This window comes from Misgurnus anguillicaudatus, chromosome 2, assembly GCF_027580225.2.
Source record: "Misgurnus anguillicaudatus chromosome 2, ASM2758022v2, whole genome shotgun sequence".
Classification (NCBI taxonomy): domain Eukaryota; kingdom Metazoa; phylum Chordata; class Actinopteri; order Cypriniformes; family Cobitidae; genus Misgurnus; species Misgurnus anguillicaudatus.
This window is the reverse complement of record NC_073338.2, coordinates 36,549,847-36,577,612: the sequence shown is the minus strand read 5'-3', so window position 1 is coordinate 36,577,612 and position 27,766 is coordinate 36,549,847. Positions and strand designations below refer to the sequence as shown.

General features: G+C 36.3%; 1 protein-coding gene and 2 long non-coding RNA genes across 3 annotated transcripts in view; 1 reads left to right on the top strand and 2 right to left on the bottom strand.

The window, feature by feature from the left end:
- The window catches only part of LOC129442755 (uncharacterized), a 119,498-nt gene that overhangs the window by 47,028 nt on the left and 44,704 nt on the right, over positions 1 to 27,766 (top strand). The window lies entirely within an intron of this gene.
- Positions 1,223 to 5,400, bottom strand: LOC129442757 (snaclec purpureotin subunit beta-like; the record flags this gene model as incomplete). Its single annotated transcript, XM_055203028.2, has 3 exons — positions 1,223 to 3,586; positions 4,840 to 4,931; positions 5,070 to 5,400. Coding segments are annotated over 3 exons (489 nt in total), but the record flags the coding sequence as incomplete, so codon positions are not given.
- On the bottom strand, positions 5,478 to 12,135 carry LOC141350166 (uncharacterized). Its single transcript, XR_012358145.1, has 3 exons — positions 12,019 to 12,135; positions 7,181 to 7,272; positions 5,478 to 5,834 (listed from the first exon to the last, which is right to left on the bottom strand). It is a non-coding gene; the product is annotated as an uncharacterized lncRNA (long non-coding RNA).

The window sequence follows — 27,766 nt, the reverse complement described above, 5'->3', positions numbered from 1 at the left end:
TACATAACAAAAACAACATCCATGGGAGGGGGCATAAGAAAGTTCTGGGGGGGCAGTCCAGGCAGGGACGTACTAGGTGTGGAAGGAGTATTTGAGTTGGGGGGTGAGGGAGAGGCACGAGGGCGAGGAGTCCGGGCAGGTTTAGTAGGGGATGTGGAAGTGGCAGACTTGGCAGCAGATACCCAAGGAGCAGTTCCAGGGGGGACAGGTCCGGGCACGATGGGGGGAGCAGAGGGGAACAAACCAGGACTTCCGGGCTCAGAAGAGGCAGGAATGAGCACAGGGGAAGACAAACCAGGGCTGCTGTGGCTGCGGGAACGATGTCCCCTTCTTCCTCCTCTGTTTCTTAGACCGGCCCACAGAGCTTGTTACCGGGTAAGGGAATACAGCAGAGGCTGTAAAAGAGTCCAGAGGGGCTGCCGCTGGCATGGCTGGTTCCGCAGAGGAGGTGTCAGACCCCGTATCCCATGACGTCCTCCTCAGCCGTTTCCCACCAAGGCTAACTGGTGGAGCCGGACCTTCAGGTGTCGAGGTTTGCAGGGCAGGGTCCTCCAAAGATGCAATGGCCAGGAGGCAATCCTCTGGAATTGAGGACAATGGGGCTGGGGCCTCAGCTGAGGCCTTGGGCAGGTTACTAAGGTAATGTACCATGTCCTGGAAGCCCAGGGATCTCAGCATCCTCTGCTCGCTTTGCTTGAGGGGCTCGTCGAGCCAGCTGTTAAAAATAGTCTTTAGCTCTGCCTCGTTAAAGCCTGAGCCCTTCGCTTCCTGCATGAAGTGAAGAGCAAAGCACTTTACATTGGCCTCCTTCTGGCAGAGACCGGAACAGAATGTGAGCTTGGTGTGCTCGCCGGGTTGTGTCCATGCTGTCTGCTGGGTTCTAAACTGGCTCGTTCGTTCTGTCAGGAATAAGAATGACAGAACCCAAGTGCAGACAGCGGTTTCACAAAATACACTTTTATTAACAAACAAAAACAGGAAAACAAAAACCCACGAGGAGGCAAACAACATAAACAAGATACTTAACACTAGACAGATCAAACCCTAAACTTGAATATAAACTAGATAATAAACATGACATGGGTCTGTCATGATCCTGTCTCAAAACTAGAGTAGAACAAGGACAAAAGGGCAGAATTATGACTGTTCATATTTCACGCTGATTTACGGTAATAGTCTAAGACAGGTCAACTCGATTTGTAAGCACAATTGAGGCCAGCAAGAATTTATCAATATTCTACCTTAAAAAATTTATTTTTTATTTGGGCTACTTATATTACAGTTTTTTTCAGTCGCTAACAAGCATTTGTCCAAACAGTTGTCACATTTTCAAAACTCTAAACACAATAGGCACAGCATCAGTTTTTTGTGGCCATACCATTCACACATTTCATGTCGTTTTCACACAATGTGCAGTCAGCGAACACATTTCCACAATGCTAACATTTTCTTAACAGACAAGCTTTACCTCCCAACAAAATTATGGATTGTTTTTGTAGTATTTACGAATGTTAACACACAACATCCCACAATAGCAAAAACAATATTCCAAACCTTAGATACAGTATAAAACCTCTGCTTCTGCAATGAGATCAGTTCCGCCCAAAAAATCCTGAACTCAGAAGTAGTGATAAACTGTTTAATGGTGTACCCACAATTCAGTACTACATAGTTGACAGTCTTCATAATGTTTTTCAGCAATACATTTCTAACATCTATAATGTGTACAGAAAAAAATCTCTGAAAGGTCTTTAACTCTTTCCCAGCCAGCGTTTTAAAAAAAGTTGCCAGCCAGCGCCAGCATTTTTCATGATTTTCACCAAAGTTTAATGCCTTCCAGAAAATGTTCTTCTTTAAATATATAAACAAACAATATATCAGATGAAAGAACAGACCCTCTGCTTTCAAAAATAAAAAAAGTTTTATCCTACCTTCATTAGTTCTCTTGTAATCACCTCTCAAACATGGGTAGGTTTCTTCAAAAACACCCTATTTTGAGCAAAAAGCTGAGATAATTCCATTTTTACAAAGGACTTTTCATAGAGATCAGATGCAGAGCGATCTTTAAAACATACACAGAGTTCTTTCTCTTTCACGTGAGGCGCTACTTCCAGGTTGTATAAGTTGCGTATAATGGTGGATAATAGCGGTATTGCTGAAAGACGGAAAATCTCGTCATTGGCGGGGAAGGTTTTCTCTTAATGGCGGCGAAAGAGTTAAATATCCTATAAATGTCTGAACAGCATAAGCAATAGATAGTCTAAACCAGGGGTCTCCAACCTTTTTGTGAGCAAGGGTTACCACAATGGATAAAACAATCTGGAGGGCTACTTTTTGATATTTATCTACTCAAAACGTTTTTGTTTCACTTGTTGATTCTATTTAATTTCACTTGTTGATATGTTGTATCATTGTTTAAAATGTTACCATACATAAGCCAAGCTATTATAAAAAATATGCTACAAATAAATATTACAATTGAGACTATTAATAGAATGTGCTTTGGCGGGCACCTTACAGACGCCGTGCGGGCAACCTTGGAGACCACTGGTCTAAACAAGGTTTTAGGTATTAAAAGCGCTGGTTTCAACGCATCCCAAATGACTCTAAATAATAAGACAGAAAATAAATATTTATGATGAGTTATATTGTTCTGATAGAGCGCTTAACTTCCTCTTTTCTTTAAAACAGTCACATTCTAATATCGAAAGCATGCCTGGGCCTGGATAAAATAAATAGAAGCTGCATCTGAAATCACCTACTTATACTATGCCCTAATAGTATGTTGGAAAAGTACATACTGTTGAGTGCAGAGCCAAAGAGTATGCACACACTGGGATATACTAACCAAAACGGAAGTGACAAAGCACAATGCTGTAATTCTTAAGAAATTCAAACATCAGAATACAAGTCATCTTTGCAATGATTACTTTTCATGTAATGTTTACTCTGTAGTTTAATTTATGGATTCAGTTATTCATCTTTTTTTATTTCTTAATTCTGTGTAGCCCAGCTAAACTCTGCCCTTTGCGGTGGTTTGTGGGTAATATCAGCCGTTTGAATGTCCTTGGATCCACACTTAGAAAAAAAACATGGCAACTTTATGGATACTCATTTTAACATACTATGATTTGCGACATGATAATTTCAAATACTATTTAGGATGGATAGTATGGAGATTAGGACGCAGGGATTGTGTGAGTGCAAGCCTGTGGTGGAGTGGGGACAGTACTCCGGCACGGTTCAAGGCATCAAAGTACATCTTTTGATTTATTGATTAACAATACTATTATTCATGCTGATTAACAATGTTATTCAAGCTTTCAAAATAGTCTAGAAATCATGATACTTTTAAGGTTGATTTTATACAATATGCTTATTGATTCAAATTTAGATGATTATTAGGACAGTAACAGTATACAAATTAGGTGTATTTAGTATTAGTCACAATTTTGAAAGTTTTCATATTTATTACATTTGCAATAGAGTTGCTCTCTTCAGATGAAACAACTCTTAACCTTTATCTTTTTCCCCAGTTTATGCGGATGTAATTGGCCAGTCCTATGCTCTTTAGCTTTGTACCAATCTGGAAAAACCAGCAAGAAAAAAATCAGACCACTTGAAAATTTATCGCACACTAACAAATATTACGCTTAGGTCTAAATAACAACAATAACTATAATTATAACAATATTTGACATTGTCTAATGAAAATACAAGTGTGCATGCTTAACATGAAAAATGGAAAAACATTACTTCGAGTGTTTAAATTAAAAGTCCACCTTATTGATATGACCGCCTCCCTTATTTTAAAACAAATAGGCATTACAGCTAGCCTGGGTGCCAGCCGATCTTAGACCCGCCCACAACATTTTGAGAACGGGAAGATCGGTCTGGGGTTTCTGCGTTGAGGAGCTACTATGCTAGACCCAAAGCTGGTCGAACTAATCAAATTGTCAGGACGGGCTTCATACGATGATGGACAGATAATCAACAGTAACGTAATGAACCACGTCACCAAAGAGCGCGTGTGTTGAATCTGTTTACAACGAAATGGCTGCCGCTGTAGAATTCAGATGTGTGGATTCTGACATTGAGTCTGTTCTAAAAGATATCGACAGAGCATTGATTTAAAAAGAGGAACAGAGAAACGCGAGCAAGGCATTTGTTGATGTTTTTGCCGTCCTTCCTACGGGATTCGGCAAAAGTTGGTTGCAACTGAAATGGGTATCATGTCGATGCAACTCGGCGTGCATGACGAGATGGATATAATTAGCGGTCGTTGCCAGCTTTTTTCGGAAGCCCGGAATCGTGGTTGCAGAATAAGTGGAGGGACATGCTAGGCTCCAATATTTTCAAGCGAACGTAATGGGTATCGTCGTGGATGAAGTTCACCTAACGTACAAATGGTAAGAGATAGTCTTCCTGTATGACTTAGTAAATACTTAATGTTGTGATATAAATGAAATGTTGTAAACATAGTAGGTGTTGATGTACATTCGCTAACTCAGTATAATCACAATGTTAGTGTCATTTTAGAGAAATAACTAGCAGTTCGGTCAGGCTGCAAAGACGTAATTTCAACATACGTCACACACTCCGTTGCTCTGATTGGTCGTAGATCTATCCAATTAAGTGCAGAGGCATTTTTTGGTTGAGACACGCCTCATAATTATAGCTCAATGGAGCGGTATCAGACTCAAATTCTGACTAGAATTGAGTATGACAACGTCAGGCTACATTACAGCCAGTACATAGTTGGCAATCTGTGTTAATGTACATGAATGGGTTGATAAACTAAATAAAAAGTTAAGTTTTTAAAACAGAGACATATAGTACCTTATTCAGAATGACAGCCTGTAGTGAAGGATCATTCATATCGCATTTTCCACGACAGGACAAGTTTAATCTGATAACCTGTTTTTGAAAAGCTATTTCAAGAGAAATATAGAATAAAGATTATCCTCAAAATAAAAACACAAACACATGAATAAGTTTCACAGTTGTTTGTAAAGACTTGAATCATAATTTTCTTAAAGTATTTTATTCTGTTAACTGAGTAAACTCACCATCATAACAGATAAAAGGAAGTGATTGGTCACAGCTGTAACTTGCCCATTTCCCAGAGTCAGTTGTTGACATGGCAACACAATCCCCAGTTGTTGGTTGTCCTGCTGCCCAGTATCTAAAGTAGAACTTTCTTAGGTCAGACCACTGCCAAGAGTCTGCGACCAGACCGAGCCAGGCCCACCATCCACTTGGAAAAAGACTATATACCTGTTTCTGCTCCACAGAGTTGTGGATGGTGGCCAGGTCAGTGTGATACTGTCTGCAGTAACTCTGAGCATCTCTCCAGTTTTTTCCAGTTGTTATCAGAATGTTTCCAATGCTTTCATTGAGAGATGCAAGACAGTTTTAGCATTTCTTTTCATACATATACTGAATATTTGCACAAATAAACAACTAATTACCATTGTAGCACACGAAAGATAAACCACTATAACATGGATAATCGTTCCAAATTCCACTATGAGTTTCAACACATGGTCCATCACCAGAAGGTTCTCCTGCCAACCAGCTACTATACTGTGAAAGAGTGTCTTCTCCTGTAGACCAAACCCATCGACTCACTGTCGCCCTCTTCAGTCCAGTCCACACTGATCCACTGTACCCAGGATCCACAGTTCTTATCAGCTTGTTCACATCATTCACAGAGTCTATAGTAGCCAGATCAATGTGCTTCTGTCTGCAGTAACTCTGAGCTGCTGCCCATGTCATACTCTGATTTATGTAGTAGTACTTTCGTGGAAAATCAGATGTGCTGCACAAAAGTCCTGTTAAAATGAACATGTTTAAATATATGCATGTGCACATGTAGGGGAGACCGGGGCTGATTGTCTCACGGGTTGGTTGTCACACTGCTTATTCCAGACATACTACCATTTTGATATCAATTTGTTAGCCTTTAATAGCTTACTCATTTGCACTTGCAATTTTGCTGAGCAGACACAAAACATTGAGGTTAGGAGACAATTTTTAATTTTTATGGGTCAGAGTGAATTTTCAGGTTGGTGTTGTTTTTGTGTTGAGATCTTGTAGGATATTAGTCATTCAAAAACAAATTACTCATTAAAAAGCCAAAAGTAGTAGCTTTATTTTGAGTCATCTTTTAGCTATTAAGTTAAAACCGTGTGGCAGCTAGCTTAGCATGTTTGTCAATAAGTCATTTGGGGATGGTTGTCTCATAGCTTGCGGGGTTGGTTGTCACATGTGAGTATTGGACATGTAGACCTTTTAAGACTGTTGGTCTGTTTGTTTGTTTTTGTTTGCTGTTAAAATAAAATAAATAAAGCATTAAATAAAGAGGTTTTAACACAAAAAATTATTTCATTTTATTTCTCAACACAGTAGACAATTCAAGTAACTGATCACCCACTTTAGTCCCATTGTTTAAACAAAATGGGCATTGATGACAACTATCATAGGGGTGGATTCATATTAAAACTTATTTGCAGTTTCTAGCTTAAAAAACTAAAAAGTTACACATTATCTTTTCAGGTCCCAATTTATCACTGAAATCCTATTGAACCACTATAGGGACAACCACTGATCTATATAAATGACTGGATTGCTCATGACGTCACAACTGTGAAGCCACCGCGTCGCCATTATAATAATTCAATGGACATTATCAGATTTTAATGATAAAACATCACTTTACTAGTCTCTGTTTTTATATCTGAAGTATGTACATTATTACAACGCAAACGTCCTAAGCATGTACATATTTTTGAAAGTCAATGACGACCTCTGCCGGTTGGGTATACCAAGATGGCCGCTCGAACTCTGCGCTGGCTTCACCTTACGCTGTTACGTTAAGCATTCTATGTGCAATCCAGTCATTTATATAGATCAGTGGGGACAACCAACCCCATACCCTGATGGGGTTGGTTGTCACATTGTGTCAGAGCGTCCTTGATGGTTAATTACTTCCTGTTACAATACATTCTAAAAGCAAAAAGTATACACATTTAAAGCCATGACCCCAAGTTTTCATTTCATGTAGGAATTACTGCTGAAAGATTTTTTGAAGATGTGCAATTCATGCATGAGTAAAAATTGTGACAACCAACCCCGGTCTCCCCTACTTGTGAAAACAGATTTGAATGAAGACACCAACCTGATGGCATAAGCAGCATAATCAAACTCATCTCCATCAATGATTTTACAGCTCCTCTTTGCTGTTTCATCATCACTGTATGCTGCTGTATTCTAATGCGAAGAGCAACAAACAAATCATTCAGTGTCTGTTTTCAAAGTGGAGTGCAGTGAATGCAGCATACTGTGAATAAAAAGTGCATTTCACATTTTGCTAAACCATTACAAATAATTTGTTGTAATTACTTAAAGTGGGCATATTATGAAAATCTGACTTTTTTCATGTTTAAGTGCTATAATTGGGTCCCCAGTGCTTCTATCAACCTAGAAAATGTGAATAGGAACAACCCAGTAACTTAGTTTTGGTAAACCATTTTATGCAAGCCAATTTAAAAAATAGGTCATTTAAATTTGGCTCCCCTTGTGATGTCAGAAGGGGATAATACCGCCCCTAATCTGCACTTTCCAACCATGGCACTGCGATTTAGTGCGGAGATCAGCTTATTTGCATTCAAAAGGACACACTTAGTCATTCAAAGCAGCTACAGTATGGTTCCCAGACTAGTGATGTGCGGGTCATCTCATAACCCATAAGCTCCGCATGTAGCCTGCGGATTGGGCAGGTAAAGAAATTGTCACTTTATTGTGGGGCGGGTCATTAAAAACAATATTAAAATCATGTATGTTGCATGCAACTCCCTACAGCCTATATTAAATATTTGGGAGTATATTTTATATAAAGGTCAGGAATTTATGAATAGATAACACAAACACTGCTTTGTAGATGTTTAAAATGTTTATCATTATCCAATCTTGTTATTAATGTAAGTTTGATCAAGGTGGTTTCTATGGTTCATAAGCGAATGTGTTTATTTTTACTGTAAAGTCGTGTTTGACCACAAGAGACATTGCAAGATTTCCTGTGTTCTCCATTGAGACTTGCATTGTTTGTGAACTTATGTGAAGATGTGTGATGTGCTGTGATAGCCTGGCTCCACCCTCCTACGTGCTTCCACTTAACTTTCATTTCGCTTCAGTACAACGTCTGGGACTGCTGTGTAGAGTTTCATTTTCTCCTGCAAAAATCTGCAGGTCCAATCAGCGAACAGAGGGGGGTGGCTAAGAACGATGGCGTTGAGGTTGTTGCGTCAGTTTGAGTTGTAGTTCAGTAATGGCAGCGGAGAAAGACGTGAGAAAAGATTCGGTCCGTTGTTGCAAAACTGCCGAATATACAGAAGTTAAAGCCGGAGCAAGAACAATGTTTGCTAAGTTTTGTTGGTCTGATCATTCGGACTTGTTGTTTCCGGCCGGTTTCGGCGCACAACTTTGTTATATCGAGATAACGAATTAATAAGTCGTTATTACAAGATAACAGTGCTTAAAAAAAATAAATCCATACAAAATTAAAATAAAAGTCCATGGCCGTTCTCGGCTTCCGTACCGCCTTAACGGAAGTAACGCTTTGCAATGGAGCGTGGGCAGACTCTCTGTACAAATGAAATGAATGTACGAGAGTCTGGTTGGACCAGACTAGTAATGTGATGATTGTCTCTCACATTTTGAAAATCTGAAGAGATTTAAAAAATCTTGTGCTTCCGAACACACTGTGCACCACAAGCAAATCTGATAAGATAATCAGTTCAACCACGATGACGATCGGGACATTACCTACACTGCAAAAAATGACTTTCTTACTTAGTATTTTTGTCTTGTTTTCAGTAGAAATATCTAAAAATTCTTAAATTAAGATGCTTTTTCTTGATGAGCAAATTACCTAAGTAAATAAGTCTAGTTTTAAGACAAATAATATACAATTTAAGTGAAATTGTCCTTAAAATTATCTGCCAGTTCTTGATTTAAGAATTTTTAGATATTTCTACTGAAAACAAGACAAAAATACTAAGTAAGAAAGTCCTTTTTTGCAGTGTAGGATTAGAAAATCAGCCCACATTTAGCCTGATTATCTTATGGTGTGTTAACAAACAAACAAACCAGGAGAACTCTCAGAATTGAAATGTTACTTTTACAAGACTTCGCAATCACATAGAACAGAGTTTAAATAAGCAGAATCAATGAGATAAACAAGAGTAATAGGCTAAATGTGATTGTAATAGTCCTGATCAGTCTGGGCAATGGATTATAGGAAATATAGTTAGATGACAGTCTGGGAGATGTGGGAAGTGCCCTCTGGTGGAGTACAAGAGCACTTCAGTTGACAGATTACAGTTATTATTATCATGTGAATGTATTATAAGCAGCACAAGACTTTGCTGTTTAATGTTAATTATTAAAGGAGAAAAATATTCCACTCTTTCAATAGCTAATTATGACAATTACTGATAACTAACAAATGTTGGTAAATAAAACTTTCATGTACCATTTAAGACTTTAATGGGTTTAAATTTGATGCAAATGCAACATATTTTAAGACTGTCAAGACCCTCAGAAATCTGTTGGCTATTGTAAGCTAGTTTAGGTTACACAGTAACAACCAACATAACAGAGAGTTCCTAAATAGGTCATGATGGTTTAAAAACACATTATTTTGTGTATTTATTGTAGTATAATGTGTTTACATGGTCAGAAGTGCCAGAATGTCCTACACTCTTAAAACGGTTGTGTTAAAACAACACACATTGTGTCTTTTTAAGGACAACTAGACACATCTCTGTGTTATTATTGGAATAACACTTGGGTAGTCCCTTTTATTTATTTAATCATTTGAACACAAAACTAAAAATGACACATAATGTGTAATATAGCATAACACAAAACAATGTGTAAAAATGAACACATCCTTTCTTAGAGTGTAGTAAAGTAAACTTTTTAGAAACAGCACACACTCAATTATTTGGGTTGTACTATTCTGAAACGGTGTTATACACATCTAATGTGTTGTTCTTAACTTAACACATCTCTGTGTTATTTTTGGAACAATACACTTTGTGTTGTTTTAAGACATCTTGTGTTGTCCCTTTTATTTATTTGAACACAAAATCAACACAAAATGTGTTAAAATAACACATAATCCGGTTTTGTTGTAGAAATATCCATATTTAAAACTTCATAAACTAAAATAACTAGCTTCCGGTTACTCCATCTTAGTCATGTCTGCATTCAAGATGAGAGTGAACGCATTTCACGGAGGGTTCTGTGCTGCTGATCTGTGTCCCTGCCATCCGAATTTGTCATATGTCACTAAGAAAAGTGCGTACACTACGCTAATACTCTCTCCTGAATACAGAGGAGTCTAAGATGGTGGCGTTACCGGAAGCTAGTTATTTTCGTTTACAAAGTTTTAAATATGGATATTTCTACAACAAAACCGTCCAGATTACCCTCAGAAGGCCTTTGTTTATCAGCTGTTTGGATTTGTTTTTTGAAGGATGGATGCACATTTTTTGGACTTGAAGTTGTGGACCCTGTAACTTTACATTTGATTAACTGAAAGATCAAAGACATTTTCTAAAATAACTGAAAATGTGTTCATCTGAAAAATGGACATATGCATCTCGGACAGCTTGGGGGTGAGTAAATCATGGGTTTAATATTGATAGAAATGTTGAGTAACCAACAGTATTATCCAATGATGCAAACAACAAATCACAGTATTAGATGGAAAATATGTCATTTTCGTGATTCATGTAATGTTATTCACAAGAAACAGTAAAGGTCCTTTTAAAGCTTATAAAGTAACCAGAAAACCCTAAACAACATTTGTTACCTGTGCTGGCAAATTGAGTCAGAATGAGAAAATTTTCAAAAATGAGGTTTTTGTTTATATTAATTTATATTTTAAAATTCTCTATTTAAATCAAACTTCAAAACAATGATTTGTTGGAATCTGACAAAAATTCCCAGTGTTAATAGAGTGAGTCAGTAAGGTCAGTTTAGAGAAACATCGAGTTAAAGAGATTCAAAAAACAAAATCACTGCATCCATACCCTAAAATTACTGGTAAAACTAATAGATTTGGCACACACAAAGTCAAAAACAATATCTATTGGAAAAATAAATGCACAACTTTTTTCTTTTATTGTTTGATTTGACATTGAGACAGACAACTTTAGGATCTACTGTAAAGCAAGGATCTAATAAAGTGTTACACATCAGATATTTTCCCCTCCAGTTAACCAATCATTCACTTAAGACATAACAGATTATACCTGTGTGAATTCTTGTCAAAACAGATATTTTTAAAACAGTAATTTGGTATATATGTGTATATATTGGGATTGCGCACTTGCACGTCTGTGCACGCATCAGATCTGTCAGTCAGCATGAGGAAGAACGTTTTTAAGTTTTGTCGCTCTTAAAACTCTTTTAACATCAATCAGGTCCTGAACTTTATCTTTCTTCATAACTCTTTTAATACCAAGCGAGTCCTGCACTTTCTTTTTTATTTCTGCATGTTTTATGACAAAATGTCAGAAATGTTCTTGTTTGAAATAAATGATTATTGTGTGAAGATTCTTTAAATTCTAATTTTGTTTTTCAGTGAAACACATATGCTATATATGGTATAAGATATTAGACTAAATTTCTGTCTTTATTAATGCAGCAAAACATTAATTTTAAAAATCAATTCAAAACAGCTGGACACAAATATCAAAATACAAAAACTACAAAAACAGACTAACAATACCAAAAACATAATAGGCAATGTTTATGTGTGACTGTCAGAGCTGTGCTGAATTTATGTTTTATGTGCAAAGGGTGCAGTAAATAAGTTATATTGTTACAAAGCACCCATCTGTGAAAAGATAACATCTTGTTTGTATTTTAATCAGATGAAGACAGCTCTGTCATTTAACATTCATTAACATGATTACAAAATAAAAAACAATTTGAATTTCTTACCTCATAATAAAAACATGAATGAAACTGTGGTTGGTCGTAATGTAGTGTTTCTAGGTTGGCAGTTCTGATGCCGTATTGACCAGAATCCGACCTTTTGCTGTGCAGTCAAATATCTGACTACACAAACTAACACACCCCAACACTCCAACATCATATTTGTTTGTTTGATGCTTTGGAAAGTTGTTATTTTTCCTAGAGAGTAAAAACATTTTAGTAGTTTAGAGCATTTCACACTTTTGCATTTAAATCCATTCAGCTTCATAGATTTGTGTGGGTCATACTTTATATTGGCCTGAGGTGCATAACCTCCTGAGAACACACTAAACACATTTGCATGTCAAAAGCAGAATCAGTAAAACTGATTGGCCTATTTACATGCAGGTTTCATAAACACTTAAGAAAAAAATATATAGTTCGTTTTTGGCATTAATTCACAATTCTTTTGTAAGAAGAAACCAGTAGTTTCCATATTTAAATAGTTCATTTTCATTCAATTTTTATTTTATTTGCATGGCACTGGTCACTGCTGGCCACTTGTTTTGTGTATTGAAATTGTTAGTCAAAAGAGCATTTCATTTGCTCTCAGTAGTCCCTTTCACACGTACCGTCTTTCCTGGTAAATTGCAGTTAACAGATCATGTGTAAACAGAACCTTTCTGATAAATCAGTGCTGCCGATTTACCAGTAAGAGAGGTTGTAAGATTACCAGTAATTTACTGCGCTGTGTGTGAACAGAGAATAAGGATTACCGGCATTAGGACGGATGACGTCAGAACACGACAGCTTTGGGCCAATCATAACGTTTTGATACAGATGACGTGTTTACCATACGCGTGCATGCTGCTTAAAGGCGAGCACACCTAAAATTTATGTCCACGTTTTATCACCAAAGTTGTTTAAAACAGCATACTGTCTGTTTGCCGAATTGCCTACATCTTTAGCACATTATCTGTGAAGCCTAATATGTTTGAAGTCACCTAATGCATTTATGCTGTTGAATGATCTCAGCTTCAGAGTGGATATTTGAAAAGCTCCCTGATCTCTGCTTTAATCCATTTTGCAGACATTTCTCATTGTGATTATTAATGTGCATTTAAAATCCCTGTTTTGAGGAGCTGAACAATATATCTTGTTGGGATGACGCACGGGCATTTTTTGTTTATTATAAGCTCCAATGAGCATGTGACGCGATATTCTTTTATGCTGCTGAATGATTTCCCTTCTAGCGCGTAAGTGACAAGCTAACTTACCTGATATCTGCTTCCGTCCAGTTTGCTGATATTTCTCGTCGTGAATGTTGATCTGCATGTAAATCCCTCATTTTAAAGAGTTGAACCATAACTTCATGTTGCCATGACACGCTACTGCTACTGTAGCCACCACCAGACAAACAGGTCATCATCGGAGACAACTTAGTAAAAAAGTTTGTCCGTTAAGGGCTTCTGTAGAAACATGGCGGCTCAAAATGACGACTTCCATGTAAGGGGACCCTCTATGTATGTAGATAAAAACATCTCATTCTAAGGTAATAAACGCATAACGGTTCATTATGAAAGGTCTTTATACACCCTTGGTAATAGTTTTATATATTATTTTTCATTTTTGTCAAGAGATCCTTCTTCATTTTTGTCCTTCTATAAATTACACACTGCACCTTTAAAGAGCTGAACCACAACTTAATTGTTGTAAAGACACACGTGTCCTCACTACAACACGCCCATTACGGCATTGTTTCAGCTTCTTTTTCACACAGAGGGTTTTCTGGGTATCTTACTAGGTCCTCTTTCCGGGAGCGACCCCAGAAAATGTACGGGACGTGTTTGCGTTCAGAGGTAGGGCTGTGCAAAAAATTGCCTGCGATTCCTAGCTTCTCTGTGAACTACAGCTCTGTATAGCAAATGCAGCTCCATCTGAAAGCAGTTGATTAAAGTATATAGTTATACTTTAATAAAAAAGGTTAAAATAAATTAAGCTAATTCAACTTAAGTAACAAAAACTAGTCAAGATAAATCTAAGTTGAAATGACTTGTAAAACCAAGTTGATTATACTTAAAAATTAAAATGCAAAAAAATTACAGTGGAAAAATTTAATAAACCCCCTTTTTAAATTTTGTAAACATCATATATTATTTGTTGACTTGCCTTCCATTTTCCAATTCATTATTGAATTAGCCAGTTCTAGCACTGTTGGTATTAAATCAGCATGTCCATTATGAAACACATGACACCTACATTTGTCATGTTTTATATGATGCTCCATCATGATGCAAATCTGAAATGATGCAAATCTGAAACGATGCAAATGTTGTGTTCGGTATGATGTGCAGGTCACGTAGTGTGTGATTCTCATTCAGTTAGTGTGATGCCCAGTTTATTTTTGATTTACAAAGCAAGCAAGTGTGTGGTGACAAGTATTTTAAAACCTGTTCAGAAAGTAAATCTTTAATGTAAACTAGCCACATACTATAAATCACTGAGTACGTAATACTTTCTATATTGATTTCTTTCTATACTGAAGTCACTTTTTTGGATGATCTATAACTAACCACAGATTACTGCCAGATTTTTTATGTTTCAAAGAATTTTCTTCTTGTCAGTAAATATGTGCATCGGACCAGACCTGATGCTGTTTTTGTATTCAAACTGCTAATTTCCTTGAAATACGTTTTTGCAAATGTTGTCATGTGGGTTGGCCACATTCAGAGGCTTTGTCCGTGCAGGTTCTTGTTCAATTTAAGAAGAATCAGCTCGGACATACTGTATTGGAGAAACAGGAAGAGGCTCAGCATGACTTGACTGAACATGTATTATAACCTGGTGAACATCAACTTTTTACTTTCTTGGCGTCTCTCAAAGACTGTCTGCTCCAAACTGATTTGAGAGTCAGGTGCTTTCTCTTTTTTATTTTTTGCTAAGAAAAAAACGATACACAGATAGCAGACATCTAATGGTAAATAGTGCTAAAAGGTGCACTGTAAAAAAATTCTGTAGAAATTACAGTATTACTGGGTATTACTGGCAACTAGCTGCCAGTAAGTTATTGTAGATTTTACATTTATATTATTTACTGGCAACAGTTTGTTCAAAGTTAAATGAACATGAAAATGTTTTATTCTTTATCTTCTACAGTAAGTTACTGGCAACCAGCTGCATAATTACAGCAATTTTTTTACAGTGTGTGTTGTTTGCACTGTAAAAAGTTTCTGTAGAAATTACAGTATTACTGGGTATTACTGACAACTTGCTGGCAGTAATTTTCTGTAGATTTTACATGTATGTTATTTACTGGCAACAGTTTGTTTAAAATTAAATTAACATTAAACATTTTCAGTCTATATCTTCTATAGTTACTGGCAACCAGCTGCATAATTACAGCAAATATTTTGTAAAGTAAGGTAAGATAAGGTAAATAATCTGCTCTAACAAAATAATTTGTTGTACTGTATTTATTTGTAAATGAAAATGAATCACAAAACATTTTGTGTTTGTAGTTCATATGCTTAATTCTTTGGCAATATGTTTTTAATAAGGCTTATGGTTTTGTGCACATGCTAAAAAACATCTTTCCATTTAAAGCAAAATTATATAAATCTTATATCAATGCATATGTGAAAGACACAACTGACAGTTGCAGAAATGTGTTTATTTCCGAAGGGTCCTGAAACCCCAAAATTTTGTGTCTTTGTGTGAGGTTTACTGAGACAGTGTGGGTCTATAAGTCAACATTGACAATTGTGATTGACATGCAACAAAAATGTCAGGGAACTTAAAAATCACTGGATTGTTTAAAATAATGAGCAGCATAAAATATGATTTTCACGTTTTATAATTTGACATTAAATTTAAAAGTGACCTTAAAGGGTATGTTGGCTTAATGGGTACACTTTAACTTTGTTGTTGTGTCGTTTTAGTAATGCTATATACAAGTTGCACCACTAGGCGGCCATGTTTGCAATGCTTCATGTCATGCAAGACTAAAGTCCTATCTATTTGAATAAGGGAAAGACAGATATCTAAACTTGCATGCAAAAATCACAATTAAACAATATATTTCCACAAAATAAACCTGACATCAGCTGTACCAAAACCTTTGTTTCTTAAAATTTGTTTCTTTTGAAGTCACACCTATAGTTTTACCATCAGTTGGGCACTTAACCATTGATTTCTTGATTTTATTACGACCAAAGAACCCATAATTTTGTTTGCTTGATGCTGATATTCATATCATGATGTAATCATGGTGTATTTGGTCATTTTTAGACTTTATTTTCAACCAAATACAGCATTGTATTGCAGTGTGATGGTTTCTGTGAAGAATACAAATAAATTCACTCATTTAGTTTTAATTTATAACACTCTGGGTGTGGATTATAGCAGTGTTAACACTGAAGGTTTTGCTGTGATGTATTACAGTAAAAATCTTTGTCTGCAATTTAATAACACAGACCTATTCCTTTTGCTATTGCTTTTCACCACTATTATCAGTATTTAGCCAGAAACATTCCATGTCTTTAGCTATAAGATTATTTATTGTGCAAATGCAAATTTAATAGAATAATACAGTACAGTAATCAAATATTCAGAGAAAATGCAACATTCTTAAACAAAGATTAAACATACATTTATATGATGTGTATGAAAGTCTTTAGCTTCATAAATAAAATAATTGTGACCCTGCTTGTGAAAACCCATCTGAAGGATTTATTAGTGGGTTACTGTTTTCTACATAAAATCATAATGTAAAGAGCATTCTGTGAAAAATAAACTTCATATGTTTAATATTGAATGTTTAATATTGTTAGTTTATGTCAGCAATTGAAATCAAGGTGAAAATAAAATTATTTTAAAGGAGAATATTAGGCTATAAAGTATGTGTACGCACATAGTTACAAGTAATTTTTTTTTGTATTACTTGTTTTCCCTTCGAAAATTGCTTTGAAGAAAATTTTAGTTTTTTGTAGTTTTTGTTTTTCTCAGCTTGTCTGTTGCCGAGTTCTTATCAGTGGCGACTTGTGATTGCTCTTCCGAGGGGCGCAAATTCAAAATAAGTGTTCGGAGTGTGATGTGTGTTGCTCGTGCTTTCAAATTATGTGTTTGTTGCATCATGTGAACCATGTGCATCACGTGTTTAGTCAAAATAAGTGCCTGCTGCACACGCGTCAAAACCGTTTATGATAAAAGAGACGATCACATTCACAAAATACACTCCCTTAACAGTAAACTCTGATTACGCATGAGATTATGCGAGTATCTGACAAACACAAGCGTCTCTTTTATAATAAACGCTTTAGACGCATCTCTGCAGCAGTCACTTATTTTGACAAGACACATGATGCACACAGGATCACTCAGCGCGCAGAACACATATTTTAAAATTACGAACCACACAGATGACAGGCTACATGTTGTGACGAACTTCGCATCGAGTGCCCTCGAAAAAAGAAGTCACCGGCTGCCACTGGTTCTTTATATGTTCCTTCAGTAGCTGAATCCTGTGCCTGCCAATTCAAGTATTTTTTTAGTTTAAAAAAACATCCCCACAATTTTTATCACAACATTTAAGTGAAGCCAACACATCAGGGATTTTTTGGGCCACAGAAAAGCTTCAAAATCCTGTTGGGACTGATTAATGCTAAAAAGAGTTAAAAATAGATATACAGTACTTCAACAGAGAATTGGAAATAAGTATTAAATATCCTCTTCTCTGGAAGCACATCTAAATTTTTGAACTTTTTGAATGCAATTATGGCCAAACCAAAACCTCTAATCACCTCTCAGATATACATCGTACTTGATTAAGAAGATTTAGGGTGAACCTATCCAAACTGAACTGCATTTAACCCTCCAAAGCCAAGTTAGTTTTACTAGTGTCACTATACCGGCCCGCTGGCAGATGTGTGCTCGGGCGTGGTTTGCTTGGGTTCAGGTAATCAATGCAAATCACGTCGGAGTGTGGATTGGAAGGCGAGAGGTCAGTTGTGTGACAATATCAAGATCAGTTTAACATTATAATTTAAATCCTGCTGATGCGAACAGCATTGTTACCTAAAATGTCTGAACAGCATAAGTGATAGATAGTCTAAGCAGTGTGTTAGGCATGTAAGTGCTTAACAATTATTGCCTATTGATTACAATGAAGACATTTACAGTATACAACTTACAGTATAAAGTGTATTAAGGATTAGTCACAATTATGAAACATTTCATATTTATCAAAGTTGCTCTCTTCAGATGAAACAACTCTTAACATTTATATTTTCCCCCAGTTTATACGGATGTAATTGTCCAGTCCTATGCTCTTTAGCTTTGTACCAATCTGAAAAACCAGCAAGAAAAAATTAGACCACCTGAAAATTTATGGCACACTAACACGTATCAGGCTTAGCTTAAAATAACAATGACAACAAGATTTTTATATTTATGTAATAAAAATACAAGTGTGCATGCTTAACTTGAAAAATGCAAAACATTATTTTAAGGGGTGGTTTCCCAGACAGGGCATGAGGCTAGTCCCAGACTAACATAAATGTTAGTGTTGTCTTGATTGAAAACAACTTGCACTGACATATCTTAAAATATATAAGTGCGAGTGTTGTGTCTCAAGATGCACACCAGTAATGTTTATTAATAAATAATGCTTTTAAAATGACTTAAATATCCTCATTTAACCAAGACCTAGTCCTGGCTTAAAGGGGGGGTTTAATGGTATTTCAAGCATTCTGACTTATTAACACAGTTATAGAGTTGTTTCCTCATGCTAAACGTAGGCAAAGTGTCAAAAATGCAGTTGGGCGTGTTTCAGAGTATTTCTGTGCCGAATGCACTTCGCCAGGGTTCGTACAAGTTTCGGCAAGTTTTTTTCGATTACAGTTCTAACTGACGTTTCAGGGGTTTTCCATACGTATCACTTCTTTATATGGGCTTCCGCCGGAAAACTTCCCCCGGAAAACCCCGCCCAGCCGTTAGTCAGCGGGAAACGCTAGAGCTTGCTAACAGCTTATCACGCCACTCAGCTTTGTTTAATTTCAAAAGTCAACAATGGCACAAGAAGAAGTGTGTTTTTGGATGTAAGGAGAAGACTTATGGAAACAATGGATATAGTTTATTATCCGGATTAGCAGCGGAGTTTTGCGTGTGTGTTTGATGCGGTGGATTTTCAGAACCGGGTCATGACGAGTTGCACGCGTTAAGTAAGACTTCTGTCTTATGTTGGAAATAGGCGCGTGTATATTATATAAATGACACGAACATGTAGTGAATCATAAGTTAAAACAGTGTTGTATAGTGTTGCATGACTCGTACTCGCTCCCCCTGCGGTAGTAACTCCTCCTCCTTAATTTTTTCGTACGTTATCGGAAAGATTCTGTAAAGCTAATCTTTCTTTTATAAATCTGATTAAACTAAAGACTCTTCAGAGATATAAAGGATGTCATACTACTCTATAGGTACTCCAGATTAGCATCAGAAATGCAGAAACAGCGTGTGTTACGTGAGCTTTAAGTTAATCCCTGATCGGGAAATTGACACAAAGAGTTCAAATTAGAAGTCCACCTTATTGATACAGTATGACTGCCTCCCTTATTTTAAGTTTAAAAGATTTTTATCGCCTATTTTTGTCAGTCAACTGTAGATTTTAATTCAAACCTCACACCCCTCATAACTTCAAATGATGCTTTAGAGGTTTTAATGGGCAATCCTACACAAAAACTTTATAAACATTTCAATACTAATACTTTAGATATTAGAGTGTTGACTGTTTTTGCAATGAGCTGGTTTTCAGATAAATAGACATTACAGTACATAATTGACAATCTGTGTTAATGTACTAAATTGTGGTGATAAACTAAATTCAAGTATTTAAAACAGAAACATACCTTATTCAGAATGAAAGCCTGTAGTGAAGGATCATTCATATCGCATTTTCCACGACAGGACAAGTTTAATCTGATAACCTGTTTTTGATAAACTATTTTAAGAGAAATATAAAATAAAAGTTATCCTCAAAATAAAAACACAAACACATAAATACGTTTCACAGTTGTTTGTAAAGACAACATACTTAAAGTATTTTATTCTGTTAACTGGGTAAACTCACCATCATAGCAGATAAAAGGACGTGATTGGACACAGCTGTAAGTAGCCCATTTCCCAGAGTCAGTTGTTGACATGGCAACACAATCACCAGTTGTTGGTTGTCCTGCTGCCCAGTATCTAAAGTAGAAACTCCTTTGGTCAGACCACTGCCAAGAGTCCAAAAACAGACCGATCCAGACCCACGGTCCACTTCCAGCAAGAGTATATACCTGGTTCTGCTCCAGAGAGTTGTGGATGGTGGCCAGGTCAGTGTGATACTGTCTGCAGTAACTCTGAGCATCTCTCCAGTTTTTTCCAGTTGTTATCAGGACATTTCCAACACTTTCTGTTTAGAGATGCAAAAAAGTCTCAGCATTTCATTTCAAATGAAGTGAATATTTTTACAAGTAAACAATTAATTACCATTGTAGCACACAAACTTTAAAACAGTATTGCATGGAAAATCGTTCCAAATTCCATTGTGAGTTTCAACACATGGTCCATCTCCATAAGGTTCTCCTGTATTCCAGGCTTTGTACTGTGAAAGAGTGTCTTCTCCCATAGACCAAACCCATCGACTCACTGTCGCCCTCTTTAGTCCAGTCCACACTGATCCAATGTACCCAGGATCCACAGTATTTATCAGCTTGTTCACATCATTCATAGAGTCTATAGTAGCCAGATCAATGTGCTTCTGTCTGCAGTAACTTTGAGCTGCTGCCCATGTCATACTCTGATTTATGTAGTAGTACTTTCGCATGAAATCAAATGTGCTGCACAAAAAACCTGTTAAAATGAACGATTTAATGTATGCATGTATACCTGTAAAAACAGATTTAAATGATGACACCAACCTGACGGCAGAAGCAGCATAATCAAACTAACGTCCATCACTGCATTCACAGCTCCTATTTGCTGTTTCATCATCACCGAGGGTTCAGCCTCTCACCGGTTTTCTCACCGCGCCACCGTTTCCACCGTTGTTTTGATTTTTTCTTGTAATTAAATCATTTAGTTTAGTTAGACAGAGCAAACACTAACCACTGAATGTGTGAATTCAGCGGAGCTGAACGCGCGTCACATCACAGAGCAGCAGGTGTCCGATTGGTGGTAAACTAATCCTTTAAAGATAATTTTGCACATTTTATTCCAACAGTGTTGTAAGATCTCTCTAAAAAAAAGTTAAATCTTGTATATATAAATGGTTGTTGTGGGAAGATTCTTCAAAATTCTAATTTTGTTTTCAGTGAAACATAACATCATGGTATAAAAGTTATAATAGTGAATTATGAATGTGAATTTCTCTGTTTATTTATACAGCAAATACAGCTGGACACAAAATCAAAATCAGACTTACTAAAAACACAACAAGTAATGTTTATGTGTCCCTGTGGTAAATATAATATTTTATGTGGAATAAAAGTCCAGTAAAAATATTTTGAAAAATGTTATTGTTAAAATGAACCCATCTGTTTAAAGTGAACATGTTGTGTATTTTGTTTATATGAAGATTATAGGTCATTTAACATACATTAACATGATTACAAAAAAAATGAATTTCTTACCTCAGAATTGCTTTATGTGCTGTAAATCCTTTACATTAATGTCACTGAAACTTACAACTTCGACTATCATCTTCTACTATATTATAATGATTTTACCAATGTAGTTAATTTCTTATTAGTAAACTGATACTGTTACAATCCCAGGTTTACCTGAATATTTTACCAATGAAACTGTGGTGTTACAGTCTTTCTAGGTTGGCAGATCTTTGCTCTGCAGTCAAATGTCTGACAAGACTTACACACGTCTGACACAAGACTAACACACGCCAACTTTTTGCATATTTGTTAGTAAGATCCTTTGGAATCTGCGGGCTGAGGCTCCTGCAAACACACCACATATTTACATGTCAAAAGCAGAATCACAATGGGTGAGAACTACTTCTTTATAACTATCCAGTATAGAATATTTTATATATTGGCCTATTTATCCACCTGCAGATGTTTTAATGAACATGTGAGGTGGCACGTGGTTAAAGGTATTTTTTCTATGTTACTCAGAGTGTGTTACCTAACCTATCCGCAAGCTTAAGGATTAGTCAATTTTCTTAAAAGAAATATCCAGACAATTTACTCACCACCATGTCATCCAAAATGTTGATGTCTTTCTTTGTTCAGTCGAGAAGAAATTGTGTTTTTTGAGAAAAACATTGCAGGATTTTTCTCAACAATTAATACTTAACTCAACACTTAACAGTTTTTTTCAGCGGAGTTTCAAAGGACTATAAACAATCCCAAACGAGGAGTAAGGGTCTTGTCTGGCGAAACGATTGTCATTTTTGATAGGAAAGGTGGAAAGTATCCACTTTTGGACCACAACTTCTCGTCTGGATCCGGTCCAGCACGACCTAACGTAAATGCGTAGTGACGTAGGGAGGTCACGTGTTACATATATAAAACCCAAATTTGCGGACCATTTTAATCAATAAACTGACACAAAGACATTAATTTGTATCAGTTGACATACAACAACGTCGGAACGGTCCTCTTTCAACACAATTGTAAACACTGGAGCGGAGTTTCGCGTTCGTCCTCTGTGACCTTTTGACGTCATGGCGTATTGCGTGGGGTCACACTGACGCATCACGACCGGATCTTGACGAGAACTTGTGGTTTAAAGGTGGATGTTTTTTGTTTTTCTTGTCAGGAATGACAATTGTTTCGCTAGATAAGACACTATTTATCCTTTATAGTCCTTTGAAACTCTGTTGAAAAAAACCTGTTAAGTGTTGAGTTAAGTACACTGTCAAAAATAAAGGTACCCTTTAAAAAAGGTTCTAATATGTACCATTTATGTACAAATATGTACATTTAAAGGCACATATTGACAGTACTAATATGCACTCTTTGGGTTCAAAGGTGTACTTTTTTGAAAGGGTACTGTGACAACTTTTGGACCTTTATTTCTGAGAGTGTATTAAATGTTGGGCTTTATTAAAGTCCATTAAAATTAGAAAAATCCTGCAATGTTTTCCTCAAAAAACATAATTTCTTCTCGACTGAACAAAGACAGACATCAACATTTTGGATGACATCGTGGTGGGTAAATTATCTGGATTTGTCTTTTAAGAAAATTGAATATTTCTTTAAGAAAGGAGATTTTTCCTGGGGTTATGGGGCCCTAGGCAAGACCTTGAAAACTGGTGTGAAAAAAATTCATAGCAATGCAATTTGACAAGTCAATTTAAAAGAGACAAAAATGAAAATGTATATATTGAAGTGTAGAAGTTTTTATTGAGTGCAACATATTAAGCAATGTTGTTAGTGCAACAAGTGTAACTATGTACCAATACAAATATCATGGATATTAATACAAAATAATTACAATAGGGTAATACAGTATTCTGTATACTGTTTTTGAACCCTACTATAGTATATTTTTAGTATCTAAGAATTTTACTATACAGTTTACTGCAGTAAATTATATAGTATAATAGTCTTTTTTCATGTGGGTTAATTTAGAAAGGGTGATGGACATTTTTCTAATGTTTTTAAATTAGCATAGGCATTAAACAATGTAAAGCAGAAAATACCTTTCCTTGTGATTGCTTTTCTTTCTCTGCTTTTCTCTTTTTCTCTTCAGCTCCTAAAAGGTATCGTTTTAATACCATAGTTTGCCAAACCACCGCAACCTCACTAAAATAAGTCTTGTTTTTATCTTTATTGAAAGATGTAATGTAAACATTGCTTTGTTACACGATACTATTACCTCTAATCCAAAACGTTTCATTTCCAAGCATGCGCAATGAGACACACCTCCTGATTCCAAAGACTCACCTGCCATTGCCATTTTTCTAAATCAAAGCAGTGAAGGCAGGGGGAGAGGGAAGAAAGAGGATAGCATAGCAGATTAACCAGCAGGGCGCGCACAGACTGGTGTGGAGGTGAATTACAGTGGGCCGATTGAGACGGGAGAAAAATAAATATGCGACTCCTCGACTAAAATAATTGCCGTCAACAAATTTTCATGGACGATTACATCGACTATGTCGACTAATCGCGGCAGCACTAAAACCACCCCTTTAATAGAAAAATACAGTACAGTATTTAAATATTCAGAGAAAATGCAACATTCTTTATATGGTGTGTATTAAAGCCTTTAGATTCAAACACTATTGTGACCCTGCTTGTGAAAACCCATCTGAAATATTTATTTATTGTTTACTGTTTTCTACATAAAATCATAATGTAAAGAACATTCTGTGAAAATATAAACTTGATATGTTTATTATTTACTGAGTAATGTCATGTCAGCAATTGAAATCACTGTGAAAAATTATTTTTTTCATTGGTGACTTGATTGTAAACAACTTAAACATTGACTTAAAAATTAGGCTATACAGTGTGTGTACACATATCTTTACAAGTACAATTTTGGCTGTGTTACTTGTTTTCCTTTTAAAATTTAAAGAAAATTTATGTTTTTAGTCCCCCCCACTACTGGCTGAAATTTATGCTAATGACCGCCCCTCGGTCTATGATACAGCATAGACATTTGTACCTTATTGCTTTTTTGTCTGTTGCCGAGTTTTTATTATCACCCCCTGTATCTTGTTTAGTTATGAGTTCCTTCAGTAGCTGAATCCTGTGCTTACAAATTCAAGTATTTTCTTTTTAGTTTTTCACAAAAAAAACATCCCCAAGTTTTTATCGCAACATTTAAGTGAAGTCGCCACAAAATCAGACATTTTTAGGCCACAAAAAAACTGCTAAATCCTGTGTGGACTAATAAATGGAGCCTGCTGTGTTTACTGTATCTTAAAAGGGTTTACATCAATCGAATCAAGAATCTCAGCTTGTGTTTTCTGTCAGATAACCCAAGCTGAGTTAGCGTTTAGCATTCATCCCACAGTACACTGGAACGCTAAGGGGTTAAATATCCTATTCCCTGGAAGCACATCTAAATATTTGAACTTTTTGAATGCATTTCTGGCCAAACCAATACCTCTAATCACCTCTCAGATATACATCTTATTTGATTAAGAAGATTTACGGTGAACCCTAACTATCCAAACTAAGCATGACCAGCTTTGTCAGGCTGGGAGGACCAGCATAAACCACCTTAAACCAGCTACCAGCTTATGCTGGTTTTAGCTGGATTTTTCAGTAGGGGGTAATCAACCCAAATCATACCGGGGTGTGTTGACAATGGTGTGTTGAGTTGTGTGATAATATCAACATCAGTTCAACATTATAATTAAAATCCTTCTGATATGAACAGCACAGTTACTTAAAATGTCTGAACAGCATAAGTGATAGATAGTCTAACAGTGTGTTAGGCATGCAAATACAATGAAGACATTTACAGTATACAACTCATAATGTGTATTAAGGATTAGTCACAATTATGGAATGTTTCATATTTATCACATTTGCAGTACAGTTGCTCTGTTCAGCTAAACCAACTCTGAACCTTTATCTTTTCCCCCAGTTTATACGGATGTAATTGTCCAGTCCTATGCTCTTTAGCTTTGTACCAATCTGGAAGAAAAAAATCAGACCACTTGAAAATTCATGGAACACTAACACACATCAGGCTTAGATTTAAATAACAATGACAACAAGATTTTTACATTTGTGTAATGAAAATACAAGTGTGCATGCTTAACTTGAAAAATGCTAAACATTACTTCAAAAGTTCAAATCAAAAGTCCACCTTATTGATATGACTGCCTCCCTTATTTTAAGTTTATGGGATTTTTATCGCCTATTTTTGTCAGTCAACTGTAGATTTTAATTCAAACCTCACACCTCCCATAACTTCAAATGATGCTTTACAGGTTTTAATGGATAATCCTACATGAAAACTTAAATGTTATATAAACATTGCATAAACATTTCAATACTAATATTTTAGATATAAGACGTGTTGACTGTTTTTGCAATGAGCTGGTTTTCAGATAAATAGACATTACAGTACATAATTGACAATCTGTGTTAATGTACCAGAATGTGTTGATAAACTAAATTCAAGTATTTAAAACAGAAACATACCTTATTAAGAATGACAGCCTGTAGTGAAGGATCATTCATGTCGCATCTTCCACGACAGGACAAGTTTAATCTAATAACCTGTTTTTGATAAACTATAAGAACAGCAGAAATATAGAATAAAAGTTATCCACAAAATAAAAACACAAACACATAAATATGTTTCACAGTTGTTTGTAAGGTTGAATCATCATTTGCTTAAAGTATTTTATTCTGTTAACTGGGTAAGCTCACCACCATAGCAGATAAAAGGAAGTGATTGGACACAGCTGTAAGTAGCCCATTTCCCAGAGTCAGTTGTTGACATGGCAACACAATCACCAATTGTTGGTTGTCCTGCTGCCCAGTCTCTAAAGTAGAAACTCCTCTGGTCAGACCACTGCCAAGAATCCGCGAACAGACCGATCCAGACCCTTTGCCCACTTCCAGCAAGAGTATATACCTGGTTCTGCTCCACAGAGTTGTGGATGGTGGCCAGATCAGTGTGATACTGTCTGCAGTAACTCTGAGCATCTCTCCAGATTTTTGTAGTTGTTATCAGGACGTTTCCAACACTTTCTATTGAGAGATGCAAAAAAGTCTCACCATTTCTTCAAACTGAATATGTGCACAAATAAACAAACAAATTACTCACCATTGTAGCACACAAACTTATAAACATAAGCACATGAAAGATCGTTCCAAATTCCATTGTAAGTTTCAGCACATGATCCATCACCAGAAGGTTCTCCTGGATACCAGGCTTTGTACTGTGAAAGAGTGTCTTCTCCTGTAGACCAAACCCATCGACTCACTGTCGCCCTTTTCAGTCCAATCCACATTGATCCACGGTACCCAGGATCCACAATATTTATCAGCTTGTTCACATCATTCATAGAGTCTATAGTAGCCAGATCAATGTGCTTCTGTCTGCAGTAACTCTGAGCTGATGCCCATGTCATACTCTGATTTACGTAGTAGTACTTTCGCATGAAATCAGACGTGCTGCACAAAAAACCTGTTAAAATTAACGTGTTTAAATATGCATGTTCACATACCTGTACAGGTGCTGGTCATATAATTATAATATCATCAAAAAGCTGTTTTATTTCACAAATTCCATTCAAAAAGTGAAACTTGTATATTATATTAATTAATTCATTACACAAAGACTGATATATTTCAAATGATTATTTCTTTTAATTTTGATGATTATAACTGAAGACACCTGGTGCCACACTAATCAGCTAATTAACTCAAAACACCTGCAAAGGCCTTTAAATGGTCTCACAGACAAGTTCTGTAGGCTACACAACCATGGGGAAGACTGCTGACTTGACAGTCGTCCAAAAGACGACCATTGACACCTTGCACAAGGAGGGCAAGACACAAAAGGTCATTGCACAAGAGGCTGGCTGTTGACAGATCTCTGTGTCCAAGCACATTGATAGATAGGTGAAGGGAAGGAAAAGATGTGGTAGAAAAAGTGTACAAGCAATAGGGATAACCGGACTCTGGAGAGTAGGGCTGCACGATTCATGATAAAATGTGAATCACGATTTTTCTCTATGGGAATAGGCTTTATGCCCAGCTACACTACTTCCCGAACCTCAGCCAGCCTCCCACTTCCTGTCTGCCATTAT